The sequence below is a fragment of the Syngnathoides biaculeatus genome, chromosome 15, assembly GCF_019802595.1.
Source record: "Syngnathoides biaculeatus isolate LvHL_M chromosome 15, ASM1980259v1, whole genome shotgun sequence".
Classification (NCBI taxonomy): domain Eukaryota; kingdom Metazoa; phylum Chordata; class Actinopteri; order Syngnathiformes; family Syngnathidae; genus Syngnathoides; species Syngnathoides biaculeatus.
The window spans coordinates 12,881,483-12,896,477 of NC_084654.1; the positions used below are offsets into that span (position 1 = coordinate 12,881,483).

The 14,995-nt window shown below is 42.7% G+C and overlaps 1 protein-coding gene across 1 annotated transcript in view; it reads left to right on the top strand.

Annotated features, from left to right (window-relative positions):
• The first annotated feature begins 2,089 nt into the window (after positions 1-2,089).
• The window catches only part of LOC133513695 (fibroblast growth factor receptor-like 1), a 38,632-nt gene continuing 25,726 nt past the window's right edge, over positions 2,090-14,995 (top strand). The window contains exons 1-2 of the mRNA XM_061844688.1: positions 2,090-2,383; positions 3,157-3,252. Of these exons, the coding sequence (XP_061700672.1) occupies positions 3,168-3,252 (85 nt within the window). The 5' untranslated portion in view covers positions 2,090-2,383; positions 3,157-3,167. The remainder of the gene's footprint in view (positions 2,384-3,156; positions 3,253-14,995) is intronic.

The following is a 14,995-nucleotide window of genomic DNA, read 5'->3' on the forward strand; positions in this document are numbered from 1 at the left end:
GGTGATTTCTTTCTTTTCTTTCTTTCTTTCTTGTTTAATCTTGTTTAAATTTGCAAAAATCTCAAAGGACGCTGACATCACACCCACTTGCTCTTTCAATGACTCTAAATTGTCCATAGTTGTAAATGGCGACCTGTCTACATATGTCCTATGATTGTCTGGCAGTCAGTCCAGGGTGTACACCACCAGTCACCCAAAGTCAGCTCTAATAGACCCCAGCTCAACATCATCATCTATACACCAAGTCTTTAAGTACTGTATAAGTAAAACAGAAAATAAATGGATGGATGGACAGACAGATAGATGGAGACATCATCTCTCCAGCGTGTCCTGCATCACAAATATATACATATGTCCTGCATGTACTGAGGTTTCACAAGTGTGCACTACATTTTATAATTGGGGTGTGGCTGTGTTCAGAGTTGTCCGTCCATCTATTTTCTTTGCCGCTTATCCTCACGAGAGTCAAGGGGAGTGCTGGAGTCTATCCCAGCTGTCGAAGGAGCAGGAGGCAGGGTACACCCTGAACTGGTTGCCAGCCAATCGCAGGGCACATAGAGACAAACAGCCGCACTCAAAGTCACACCCAGGGGCAATTTAGAGTGTCCAATTAATGTTGCATATTTTTGGAGTGTGGGAGGAAAACAGAGTGCCCGAAGAAAGCCCATGCTGGCACGGGGAGAACATGCAAACTCCAGACAGTCGGGTCTGGGATTGAAACTGGGACCTCAGAACTGTGAGGCTAACGCTTTACCAGCTGATCCACCGTGCCACCTCAGAGTTATCCATTCATGTTAATCTTTCAAACATGTGCGAAAATGAGTTGTGGTATGATAAATTGCTTTCACTGAGAACATTTTGGCCATAATTCCAAATGTTATGTTTGGTGCACACACAACAACACCCATCACTAAAAGAACTGTGAAGCATGCTGGTGGCAAAATCATCTTTTGAGGCTGTGTTTTTATTTTATTCTATTAGCTGGAACTGGGGCCTTAGACAAAGTGAAGGAAATGATGAACAACTAACAGTAACAGGGCGGCACGGTGGATCAGCCGGTAAAGCGTTGGCCTCACAGTTCTGAGGACCCGGGTTTGATCCCGGCCCCACCTGTGTGGAGTTTGCACGTTCTCCCCGTGCGTGTGTGGGTTTTCTCCGGGCACTCCGGTTTCCTCCCACAACACCAAAGCCTGCAACATTAATTGGACACTCTAAATTGCCCCTAGGTGTGATTGTGAGTACAAATGGTTGTCTCGATGTGCCCAACGATTGGCTGGCAACCAGTTCAGGGTGTACCCCGCCTCCTGCCAGTTGACAGCTGGGATAGGCTCCAGCACTCCCCGCGACCCTTGTGAGGATAAGCAACTAAGAAAATGGATGGATGGACTACAGTAACAGGACTAAACCTCCAGGCTTCTCCAGGAAAGCAAAACATGTATTCTATATATCAGAAAAAGCCTCCTAAAACAGTTGAAATTCATTTGGGGTTCATGATAGGCATCTCAAATGGTGTCCGCTGACTCCCATTCAACCCGAGTTTCGGATGTCATGGGTTACTTCTGGATACAGCCACATTCCACATCATTATAATACCTCTTTGGGAAACCACATTATATTGTTTTGTTTCTTTATTTTTACTTACCCTCTCTCGAAAGATTTTTTTTAAATGCTTATGAGTTATAGAGGTCTTAGATCATTCTAATGGTGGAACAATTATTGAAACGCTTTATCTTAGTATTGTAATTTTATTGTATCACAAAAACCTGCCATTTGAACAGGTTGTGGAAGTGACCGAGAATGGTGTGCCCTGTGACTGACCGGGCGACCAGTTCAGCCTGTAGTTCGCTGTGATCGGTTCCAGCGTCCCGTGACCATGGATGGTTGGGTGGATGGATGTGCGTAAGTGTAAATGTGTTGAAACACTGTGGGTGGCGTAAAAAAAAAAGGCTCTTATTCTACATATCGCGGATTTTCTGGGTTCGGAATGCATCGCTAGCGAGTAACGAAGCGCGTTGTTCGCAGGCAGAGAGAGTGTCGACAATGAAACGGTTAACCCTTTGCCAGCCTCTGATTGGTCAGAAGGATGATCGCGCACACGCTCGGCGTGCCCGCGCCCGGCACGAGGCAGCAGTCACTTGTTGGGCTGGCCGCCTTGCATATTAGCATACGGTACCCCGGTTGGGAGGCGGGGAGTTTGGCGTCTCCTCAGCTACTTTCTGTGTTTTGCTCACTTGTTTTAATGTCAACGACAAAAGTTAGTGGATGCGAAGGTTTTAAAGAAGTGCGAGAAGTGCCAATTTGATTCATGGACTCAACACGGACCTCAGCGGAAACTGTTAAGAGGCTGCTGGTACGAGCTTGACTTCATTCTGTCAACATTCAGGTTTGTCACGTTTTTTGTTTTTATTTTTCTAGTCTATTTATGTGTCCATCTGTATCCTTCCAATCAATTCAATTCTGGGTTAATGAACCGTTTAAAAGTGAACTTGAGACTCACGACAAGACTTAAAGCGCAGTTGCCGCCGTATCATCACTGGAAAGTCATTGTGGAAAATATTTGACCCCTTTTTTAATCGCATTTATAAGGAACAAGAGCACCTCCAACAGATTCGTGTATTCTACCTCCACTTCGAGGGTAACATAGTGTAAAAGAGTCTCGTAAGATTGAAGACTATTAATTTAGTGAGAGTTTTGTCTTCTGTGATTTTCTACAATACACATTCGCCTAAACATGGATCACAGTAATTATTGTGATTCATGTTTGCGATGCACTGATTTAAAGCAGTGTTTCCCAAATTTTAATGAGTGCATATCTAAAAGCACAACACCGGACTGTCAAAAAAAATAAAGTAACATAAAGTTGACACACCTGTCAAATATCCACTCGCTCCTGCATAATGAAAGTTGACTTAAAAGGTTTACATGTCCCTGACATAAATAGATAAACAAAGAACAAAGACATTATTTATAATAAATAAGTCATTTTTTGATTATTTGTGTGACATTGGATGATTTCCCACAGTACACCTGATAATCTCTTACAGTTTACTAATGTGCCACGACGCAGTTTTTGGGAATCGCTAGTATGACACCTTTTTGCAGTACCAGTAATATTTTCCATAGAAAAAAGTCACATTGTGTCCATGTGTTTTTCAGTTTGAGAGAGCATGAAGTTCTGTTTGGACGCTATGCCAGTACTGAGGATTGTGCTGTTCATCTTGGAAGCTGTCTCACTGGTTCACTGTGCACGAGGTGAGATGAACGTGAACTGTCTTTCGCTTATTGTGAGCCTGGAACACCCGTGTTCATGGCTCATTATAACTCGAGTGTGGGGTGAAAAGAAAAAAAAATCTCAGTTAATGTTTTCACACAGAGAAGTAAGAGACGGAAAAGTAAGTTTTAAAAAAACTAAAAGGAGCCCAAAATCAACACGGGCTGGGGAATGAGAGAAGGGCAAGCTTGCTTCTTCTCAAATGTGTGCGCACATTCTCCAGAGCTAAACCAAACAAACATCATCCATCAGCTTCCCAGGGTGAAAGAATACAAGTCTGTGTATGGAGACCAGCTCTCCCGCAGCTGGCTGGCTGAGAAACTGACCACAATTCACAGTTTCCCCTGCCAGGGTCAGTACGTTGCTTTGTGAAGGCAGCGCGCAGCATGCTTGTCAACATGTCCCCCATGATTTCACCGAACTTCAGTGGCCGTCTCAAGCATGTCTGATGTCATCCAATGGCCCATAGTCAAAGGTCGATGAAAAAACAACAACAACAAAAAAAGATGCACAGATGAGTGAGATTTGAAAAGCAGACATATGAACCCCCCTTGAGGAGAACCAGGCACTGGCCAAACAAACTCCAGAGGGGCGTCTGATAGGTACAATACCTGCATGTGGCAATCAGGGATGCCGGAAAGGGGGTGGCGTTGTTTTAGAATCATGGGGCGTGAGGGGGGGGTGGCAGATTAGATCTGCTGGTGGACAGACAATGCCTCATTCAAAGCCTGGCGGCCATGCCTTCACGCCACGACTACACCAAGAGTAAACAAGTCGTGAAGGCTAAATGAGATTAGAGGCCATTTCATGTGTTTACAGATGAACAGAAGGGACAGCACGTCAGACATAAAATCAAGCCTGTTCCTCATCATTTCTCTGTCAAAGCGTCTCGTGCAGACTTGCTGACAGATATGTAGTTGGCAGGCACTCCTGGATGATCCTGAATGATCGTGTGGAAGCAGAGTAAATACAAGTTCCTGCGGCTCTGATGCACTGAACTGCGTGTTGCAGTCCAACTACAACAGCTCTGCTCTGACAGCATGTGAAATAGAGGCTGCGGTTCCGACTCCGACCCGCTTTTGCAGTGAGGCGAAGCCCAGAGAGGCTGTAAAATGGCCCCTGTAAATTTCAACAATGACTGACATTAGTGACGAATGTAAATTTAATTATAAATGCCAGACCCCCTCTCAACCCCCCCGCTTTACCCAACTATTCCTTCAACCTCTGCATGGAAACAGTAAAAACTACTTTGGCCGTGTCACTTTCCTGATGTTGGCTACACAATGCAGCCAAGGAGGAGGCAGCAAGTTTGAGCGAAAGCATTTTAACCCTGTTGGTGTCAGTCATCAGATGACATCTGATCCCACACACCCCATGTCCTTGTGGCACACAAACATATGGGACGCACCCCACTCCCCTCCAATTCCCTCTCTCTACACTGGAAAGACTCTGGGCCTCGCCAAATAAGAATTGCCCCCCCCCCCCACGCCCCCTCTCCTCCAGCATAGGAACCCCTTCCACTTCCTCCTCCCTGGTGCCCCAGCAGCCGGAGGAGGTGCCCAGTGATGTGTCACAGCACAGCCTCTAATGTGGTGACAGGCTCGGAGACCTTACTCTTCTTGTCCCCCCCCTTTTCCACTGTCCGTTCGGTTTAACGCTGTTCTACTTGTTAGCGATGCCGTTTGAGCTTTTGCATTGACGAAAGCAGGTCAGCCGGAGTTCCAGGCGTGCTGAACAAATGTCGTACGGGTGATGTCAACTAGGGATGGGCATTGCAATGAAGTGGTCGATGTGTGACGGTGATTGAGTAATGGCGTCTTGAAGCAGTTGAGGCAAAATGAACTCCGCTGCTTGGCTAGAAGCAGAAGAGGCACCGTTAAATCACTCTCAACTAGTTGACAACTGACACCAATGTTTCCCAATTACCAAGCCGTGTCTATTTTCCAAACTGCTTATCCTCACAAGGGGTACGGGAGTGCAAGGAGGCACATATTTTACATTATATTACTACTCACCTTCTTTAAACTTGAATGCAGGTCCAGCTGTTTACTGTTTCGTTACTTTTGCAGAACAGTTCTCTCAGGTTAAAATTAATTTGATCAATGAATCCACTAATGCGGGGGTGTCAAAGTCATTTTTGTCGTGGGCCAGATTGTAGTTACAGTTTCCCTCAGAGGGCCGTTATGGTGAAACCATAGAAATCCTGAATCACCTCATCATATTTACACATGAAATTTATGAACTAGTTTTGGAATCAGAAATCAAGCATAATGGGTTTTTCAACCATTGTTCATGTTTGGTAACACAAAAATGCTGATAATATGTCAACATGATCATTTATGGTATATGACACTTTGAAATGTTGGGACATATTTTCACAAGAATCACGGATTTTGACACCCATGATTTTTCTTTGCGGGCCACATGAAATCATGTGGTGGGCCGGATCTGCCCCCCGGGCCTTGAGTTTGACATTTGTGCACTAATGGCAGGGTTGCACGTGACATCACGCTTGTTCATCCGGGTACTTGACCACCATTGTTGCAGACAAGCAGTCAGCTGTCCATCGTCATCATGCCAGATTTTTGTTGCGTCTACAGATGTGGAAATCGCAGAAACAGAGACATTGGGAAGCGATTTTTCCGTGTTACAAAGATTAGATTGCATGAAGGAGAAGATACAATGGAGTTATTGAAAAAACGGCAACAAAAGTGGCTTGCAAATATAGGACGTGCAGATCTGAACGAAGCTCGAGTGCACAAGACAAATGGTTATTTGAAAGTCTGTTTTGATCATTTTGTAAGCGGTAAGCATTTGTATTTCTAGTGTCCGGATATTCTACTTCAGGGAAGTCTTTCAGATCCTTTGAAAGTACGTCGTTGTGGAGAGTATACGATCGATATCTTCCTTTGGCGACATTGTCGAGTGAATTAAAAGTAGGCAGAAAACATCCGCCAATTATCACGTGATTGCAACCCAAGAATAAATGTCCAAGGACATGCGCTTCTATGGTTTTCTGTATGCCCGCCAGTCTCTTTGTATCTGTTACAACCTGCTAATGACACATCAAACAGTTCATTCTAAGAAAATATTGTTTGAAGTATCATAATGATGCTTTCCAGTTGACCAATTTTTAAATTCTTTGTCTCGTAATGTCAAAATGTGCACAGCATGATGACGTAGAGTGCTTAAATAGCAACAGTAATTGCAAGAAAATGTATTGGTCGATTCATGGATCAAACAAGTTGTGCAAAAAGTATTAATGCATTGAGCAGCCGTGGATGTGTATTCAAGCGTTCATAAAAGGTCAAATAAAGGTTTCCCTGAAAGGTTATTGTGCGTTTAATTGTCATTATTTTTTAATTTAAGCCATAAGAACAATATTGTTTTTGTGAGTAGTGTAAACTGTATACAGTATTGTGTGAATGGGAATAGGTGGAAACAGAAGTTAATTAATGGAAGAGGAAGAATATTTAATTTTAGTATAAAATGTATTTTTTTTAATTGTCACAATACACAGAAGTGAAAAAGATAACATGCTATTATCTTAAAAAAAAAAAAAAAAATCTATTCACCTGCCCCTATTTTGGGTATTGTGGGGTGGGTCAAAATTAAATAACTTGTTGGGGCCATCCACAGCAGCAACAACTGGACTCAACAATTTTCTATTACTGGCAGTGAGTCTTTCCCATCTCTGTGGAGATATTTTAGCCCACTCTTCCTTTCAGAATCGTTTTAATTCTGCAATACTCGTGGTCTTTCGAGCATGAACAGCCTTTTTAAGGTCATTCCACAGCATGTCAATCCGATTCATGTCCAGACTTTGAATAGACCACTCTAAAATCTTCATTTAGTTTTTCTTTTAAAGCCATTCACAAGTTGACTTGCTTCTGTGTTTTGGATTGTTGTCCTGCTGCAGAACGCAAGTGTGCTTCACCTTGAGGTCATGAAGTGATGGCCGAGCAGTCTCCTTCAGGATTTTCTGGTTTAGAGTAGAATTCATCCATCAATCACAGCAAATAATCTAGAGTCCGAAGTGGCATCAGGCCCGGAACATCACACATCCACCACGTTTGACTGTTGGGATGATGTTTTTTTCTAAAATGCTGTGTTATATTTACGGCAGAACTAACAGGGTACACATCTTCCAAACACTTCATCTTTCGTCTTTTCAGTCCAGAGAATGTACTTCCAAACGTCTCAGGTATTGTGATGCTTTTATGCCAAGCGAAGACAAACTTTTAGGTTCTTTTTGGGAGCAGTGCTTTTCTGCATGGAACTGTGTCATGAGTGCCATTTTTGCCCAGTCTCTTTCCTTACTGTTGAGTCATGAACACTTATATTAACTGAGGCAAGAGAGGCTTGCACATATTCAGATGTTGTCCTGTGTTCCTTTGTTACCTCCTATAGTAGTCATCTCTGTGCTCTCAGGGTCATTTTTGTCAGATGTCCACTCATGGGAAGGTTCATCACTTTTTCATGTTTTCTCCATTTGTGGATGATGGCTCTCACTGTGATTCGGTGGATTCCTAAAGCTTGAGAAATGGCTTTGTATTCCTCTCCGGACTGATAGAGCTCATTTACTTTAGATGTCATCCATCCATCCATCCATCCATCCATTTTCTTAGCTGCTTAACCTCACGAGGGTTGCGGGAGTGTTGGAGCCTATTCCAGCTGTCAACGGACGGGAGGCAGGGTACACCCTGAACTGGTTGCCATCCAATCGCAGGGCACATAGAGACAAACAGAGACAGACAACAGTCGCACTCACAATCACACCTAGGGGCAATTTCGAGTTTGTCTTTGGGATGTGGGAGGAAACCGGAGTGCCCGACGGAAACCCACGCAGGCACGGAGAGAGCATACAAACTCCACACAGGCAGGGCTGGGATTGAACCCCAGTCCTCAGAACTGTGAGGCCAACGTTCTAACTAGTTGTTCCACTGTGCCGCCTTTTAGATTTCATGTTCTTGAATTTCTTTGGCTTGTGGATTTTTGTTGTAGCTTTTTGACCTCTTTTTGGCCAACTTCATACATTTCGCCAGACTAGTTGTTTTTAAGTGATTTCTTGATTAAACAGGTCTGGAGGTAATTAAGCTTGTGTATGGTCAGTGAAAATGAAGCAAAAAATATTAGCCACAGTTAATTAAGAATTTAACAAAAAGGGGGCATTAATTTTTCACACAGTTTTTTCGGCCATCTTTGTCTGATATTTAGATTTTGTTTGAGCTTAAACAAAGAAACCTACGAATTTGACAATTGGGCAAATACTTTTCACGGCTCTATACATCACTGGCCTAGCTAGATGACTAAAGATACATTTTTGTATTAAATAAATAAATAATTTTTGAACCCATTAAATTAGGTTTTAACATTTTCCTCAGCACACATGATAGTATTTCGCTCTCTCTATTGTGCCGTAGTGCAGTAGTTGGGAATAACCAGAAGAGAAGAATAAAGTAGCCAGAAAGTCTACTATTACTTTATAATAATGTAACTCAATTAGACATAGGCCTCAACATAAGTATATGAATAAGAGTAAATATTCAATTAAACACTTACTCATTTACAAAGTAATTGTGACTAACCTCTCATTTATTTTTCAATACATGAAGACAAACTAGATGAAAATGTTAACGTGGGAATGTGGAAATTCAGATATGATCTCTTTCAGTTTTACTTTTTGCCATGAGAAATTGTCTAAATTAGGTTTTTGTTTACATGAATAAATCCTAACAATAGGCTCACCAGGCAGCAATTACTCACCGCTCATTCTTTTCTACATACTGTATATATTTTTTAACCAGGTTACATGTAAATGAGGCATTTTGACAACTTAGCTTCTGTATGAGGCCACAGAGAGAGACCTTGTGTGACCGTGTGACTGGCTGGCTCCGTTTGATTGGTCAAATGGAGTCAAACCTCCACACTAATTCTATTGGATTGGTGAAACAGTCATATGACAGGACCCCAGGCAGAAGTCTCACTGACATACCGAAACATATTAATCATACACGCAATAACAGATGAACAATTATAAAAGTAATGAACAATTTCTTCCTAACAAAACATCCATCCATCCACTTTCTTAGCCGCTTTTCCTAACAACAGCTGTAAAGTGTTGGCCTCACAGTTCTGAGGTCCCGGGTTCAATCCCGGACCCGCCTTTGTGGAGTTTGCATGTTTTCCGTGTGTCTGTGTGGATTTTCTCTGGGCACTCCAGTTTCCTCCCACATCCCAAAAACATGCAACATTAATTGGACACTCTAAATTGCCACTAGGTGTGATTTTGAGTGCGACTGTTTGTCTCTATGTGGACTGCGATTGGCTGGCAACCAGTTCAGGGTGTACACCGCCTCCTGCCCGTTGATGGCAGGGATAGGCTCCAGAACCCCCGTGACCCTTGTGAGGATAAGTGGCTAAGAAAATGGATGGATGGCTGTTGAATTTATACTAGTTGCACAAGTGCGATTCATACCTAAAATTACTTTGCAACAGTAATGGAATAAATGTAGCCTGATAGTTCCTATCACTGATATTTATATTTTTATATAGTTTATGGTGTGTGTGTGGTTTAATGCTCAATACAGGGGTTCAGAATATTCCAAATGAGATTTTCTTATGCCACTGAAAATCAAAATTAAATTGTAGTACATTGTTCATCCCCATGGTCAGCCAAGGAAATTTTGTCCAAGTTTATCAAGTGTCAATTTACACTCCAAAGTCAACACTTTGCTTCAGCGGTCCAACCCCCGCCATCGAGACAAGATCAAGAAAGTTAGACTGCACCCACCCTCACTTTGACTCTACAGTGGAAAAGTAGATACAAATTTGAATTGCGGTTGGGGGGCAGGTGTCTCCATTGGCAAAAAACACCACATATTGTTTCCTTGCATTTCAATGAGCAACAAACAAATGCTGCATCGCATGCAGCTGTCTGTGCGTGTGTTGACTGCACACACACATGCACACGTTTGCTCTACCTTTGCAGCCATCTGGACAAACTTAGCGCACACTCTGCAACCCTGTCGGAAAATATACATTTTACAGCACCGTTACATCACGCTCTTATTACAAGGAGGTATTGTGATGCATGGTGTGCCAATGGCTGTTATAATCACAAGGCCATTTGGCCGCATCCACAGAATTTTCCATTTCCTTTACGCATAATGAAGCAAGATAGAAAAGTACCTCAATGCCCCAAAGTCCTTGTAGTTTCAGACTGTTTCCTGAATAGCAAGGGCCAACGTAGATACCCTTGGGAGGGAGGTGGTGGTTTAGGGGAGGGAGAGTTAGAAAGAATAGCTTGCCTTGTGTATTATGCTTGAATATTCCATTTGGGGGTTCAGGAAGGCAAACAGCGCTCATTTTCTGGTTCAGCTCCATCTGTAGGACTGAAACATCATCACACAAAGCAGTCAGTCCTGGCTGGGAGTCACTGCGTTTCCTCCTCTTTATTACTGCTGTAAAGGTGGAGGAAGTTGGTTAACTTAATGTGCTGTTGTTAAAACAAGGCATGGACTGACCTTTACTCACCCCACTTCAATCTTTCTAGGGTCAGTTTAGCTCCTATTTACAGAGTAGCGCTCCATTTGTGTCAAACAATGGGTGGATTATGATGCGGCCGTCCCACAGGTTGGTGGAGCAGATTCATTTAAACGCTTTTTGTAGAAAGGACTGAGTGCTCACTGCAGCCCAAGCGCCGTTGTTTAGGTGTGCGTGAGAAGAACTAACAACACTGGACGTACACTGTTTTTATATCTGGTTGTGGGAGCCTGTTTTATTAAGCAAATTACCGCGCAAAAAGTCTTAATGAGACGGCCAAGGCGATTTTTAAAGCCTGCTCTACATCGCTCAGACATGCGAATAATACACTCATTTTCCCTCCGCTTCACTGTGTTCTACGTCTCTCAGCGAACGACGCTGACCCCGGCAGTTGGCAGAAGGAGGAATGTGTCAGACTTCACCCCTCGCAGGGAAAGAAAAGAAAGGGCTGTAGCTGTGATAAGTAGTCATAAGGGAGGTCACTCGGTGTTTACTTAAAAGGGGTCATATAATCCCTGTTAGCAACACTCCCTCATTGACTGACTTAAATGGCCACTCCAATTAGCATTCATGTGGACTGTGCATTGTCCATTTTCCACATTTGTCTCTGTCAGCTGTATGCTAATGTTTATGAGGTTGTTATTTGGGTAATGAAGAGGCTGCATCCAGAGCTCATTAGTTTACTTGGGATGCTTTCAGACCACACACACATCTCCTGTTGCCTGAAATGCTCCAGTTAACCCCACACAATCAACGTGTCAGACAGTCACCATTTAGATGCTAACCCCGTTCACGTAATTTCCACCTTCAACTTACACGCTCTACCAGACTTAATGTATGTACGAAGAAGCCATTTTTGTTCTTTGACAGCTGCATTGGTTTGGAGTCAAATGACAACCGACTGCCTGCCGGTGATACAACCGTAGCCAATGGGAGGGTTGTCAGAGTGGGACCTGGGGTCAACCCGTACATGGGACTTTACAATAACTCTACAGGTCCTTCGTAGGAAGTGTTTGTCTTGCGCAACCCCTCTCCCTATGCCTCCTTCTTTGGCCGCAAAATCCTTCTGTTTTCTCTTTCCCTTGCTGTGGAGGGATCCTCTGTTGCCCATCACTCCTTGTAACATGCATTTATTTTCAGGGGTCCAAAATAGGCTGATTGTTAGGCACTAAACAGTGTAAAAAAAACATCGGGCAAGAGTAGCATGAGTTGAATTGAGTACTTCAACACAGTTTCAAGTAACTAAAGTTTAGTTTTATTTTATTTTGTTTTTGCTTGTAAAATAAAAAAAGAGAATCTATTAATGAGGTCAATAAAGCCTTTCATTTACAAATCTTTGTCACATTTTTGTTAAAAAGGAAAACCTCTGCGAGGATGAAGGGCAAAGTTAATGAAACAGTGGTGAGGCCGGCAATGACGTACGTATTAGAGACGGTAGCACTGAAGAAACGACAGGAAGCAGAACTGGAGGTAGCAGAAATGAAGATGCTGAGGTTCTTGCTTGGAGTGAAAAGGTTGGATAGGATTAGAAATGAGCTCATCAGAGGGACAGCCAAAGTTGGATATTTTGGAGACAAGGTGAGAGAGAGCAGACTTTGATGGTTTGGACATGTCCAGAGACAAGAGAGTGAGTATATTGGTAGAAGGTTGCTGAGGATGGAGCTGCCAGGCAAAAGAGCGAGAAGAAAACCAAAGAAAAGTTTGATGGATGTTGTGAGGGAGGACATGAGGACAGTGGGTGTTAGAGAGGAAGATGCACGAGATCGGCTTAGATGGAAAAAGATAACACGCTGTGGCGACCCCTAACGGGACAAGCCGAAAGGAAAAAAAGAAAATGTATTAAATCTTTTCCCTTATTTGCAATGGTACCACCTTGAGCTACCCCAAGTTATTTTTATATTCACAAGCCATCGCTCTGTCGTTTTATGCATTTATTTATGTATTTAGCTTTGTGTTGTGAGACAAAATTTGAGTTACAAGCGAGCTTTGAATATGTTGCTGCTCAAATGAAGTGGAAAAAAAATGAAGCAGTAAAGGCACTGTAATGCCCTTGCATGTGGCAAGGACAGCCACTGTCACCGATATAGTTTCAGGTGTTTGTTGATCAGGACAATCAGTCAAACATACTTATACAAAATGAGAACACTCTCAAGGAGCTCCTGTCGGCCACAACTCACACTCACACGGCAACACACAGACTAACTGGCCAATCCTAGTTGATCTCTTGAGGCCTCGTCGTTTTAAGGCACACAAACAAACAAAAAAGCCACTGATCGAACAGAGTACTACAGAACAATGAAAATTAAATGTTTCGGTTGCACAAGTCTAACATTTTTAAACCAAAATATATTTTTTCGTGTTTATATATTTTCGTCATGGTCTACCAATATACATGATCAATGAAAGAATGCCTGACAGGTGTGGGCATGGTGGGATCAATTCCCGCTCAGTGATGGTGTCGATATGTGCCCTGCAATTGATTGGCGTCCAAATCTGAGTGTAGGCCGCCTTTCACCCCAACTTAGCTGGCATGGACTCCAGCAGTCCTTCAAAATCTTGAAGAAAAGCAAGAAAAGTTTAAGGAATGGCCTTATTTTTTTACATTCTATTTTATTGTTTTTTACATTTTTGTAAAATTTAAGGCTATAAATCAAATTAATGGAATTTAAATTCATTTTAATAGCGATGAGAGTTACTAGATTGGTCACAAAACAAATTAAATCTGTCAGTCAAGGTGCCAATGTATTTGTATTCTAAAATATAGTGAATACATGCAGTTTGTTATAAAACAGCATGGCTCTCCTCACCAAACCTTTTTTTTAAGTAACACATTCAACTAATTTCTCTCTTACTTTGTTTTTAACTATTGAATCACCCACACAATATGTTTGGTTTGGGCATCCTTTATAATTGTAGCTTTAAGATACTACTAAAGTTGTCCTTTTTTTCTTTTTTTTTTTTTTTACATCCAACAAAACTCTTTGTCACCCAAAATTATGTGTTTCCTCCATCAAGAAGAGGAGTTGTAATAATTTTCTTGAAGAGAATATAAAAAGTTGATTTACAGAGTTGGCTTCTTGTCACATTGTTGTGCCACCATACAGAAAAACCCCAACCCAATCCAACACTGTAGTCTGAAAAAAACCATGACAACCTTTTGTTGTCTTGAGAAAAGCTGTCCATGTTGATTGATGGCGGCCTTCAGGATGTCGCCTTGGCTCAGCGGGTTTGGTCCTACAGTCATTGTGATGCTACTCCATGCGTTTGATTAGAACTGCAGAACAGTTTGCTGCCAACTCCTGTGATTACTTGTTTGCTGGACTTGTCACAGCCAGCTGTGCCGCTCATTATTCACAATGCAAAATAATGTTAGGATACCTGATTATGTCATGTTTAGAAAAGGCTAATTATGTTTCTCTCTTCTTTCTTCTCTGTTTTGTTTCCCTCCTCTCTCTCGGGCTTTCATCACTTGTAGTCCTGGCAACCAGCATACATATTTATTCTTTCACACACACGCACGCACGACCCCCCGCCCCCCCTGTTGTGTAGTTAATGGTTGATTGAAGGTTATGGCCGTGGAAACAGCGATGCCTTGGGTTGGCCTGAAGAAAGCCGAGCCAGGGAACGTTCGGGATAAGAACGTTTGAATGAGGCGTCTGCTGACTTCCTCACACCCTCCTCTCCCTTTCCATCCTGCTCTTTCAGTTCACCTCTTATGGGCTTCAATGAGACTCCACATAGCTTTTTGGCTTCTTCATTCCCATTTTCGTCTCCATTAGTGATTCTTTAGAGTGACCTTGGAAATTCTTTGTTGCATTGTCCTCTTTGATTGAGGTTCTATGTGGTGCGGGCCAACGCTTGTCACACTTCATCAAAACGGGAGTTTTCACAGCTGAAGCCTAAACTGTCATGCTGCCCCCGTTTCCCAAAACACTGCGGCAGCAGCGAGGACAGGACCAAATCATTTGTGATGAATGGAAAATGTGTCCCTGCTCTAACCTGGAACAGTGTGGAACTGGACGACAAGGAATAATCGTTTCAGGAGCAAGGAGCATAATCTCTCATTCTTTACAGCGAGGTTACGCATAATCCCAGACTGCACCATGCAGTGAAATAGATTGCATTTCCTCATCCACACGAATATGACTTGGTCTTTGGCGCACCCCCAGTTTAGATTTA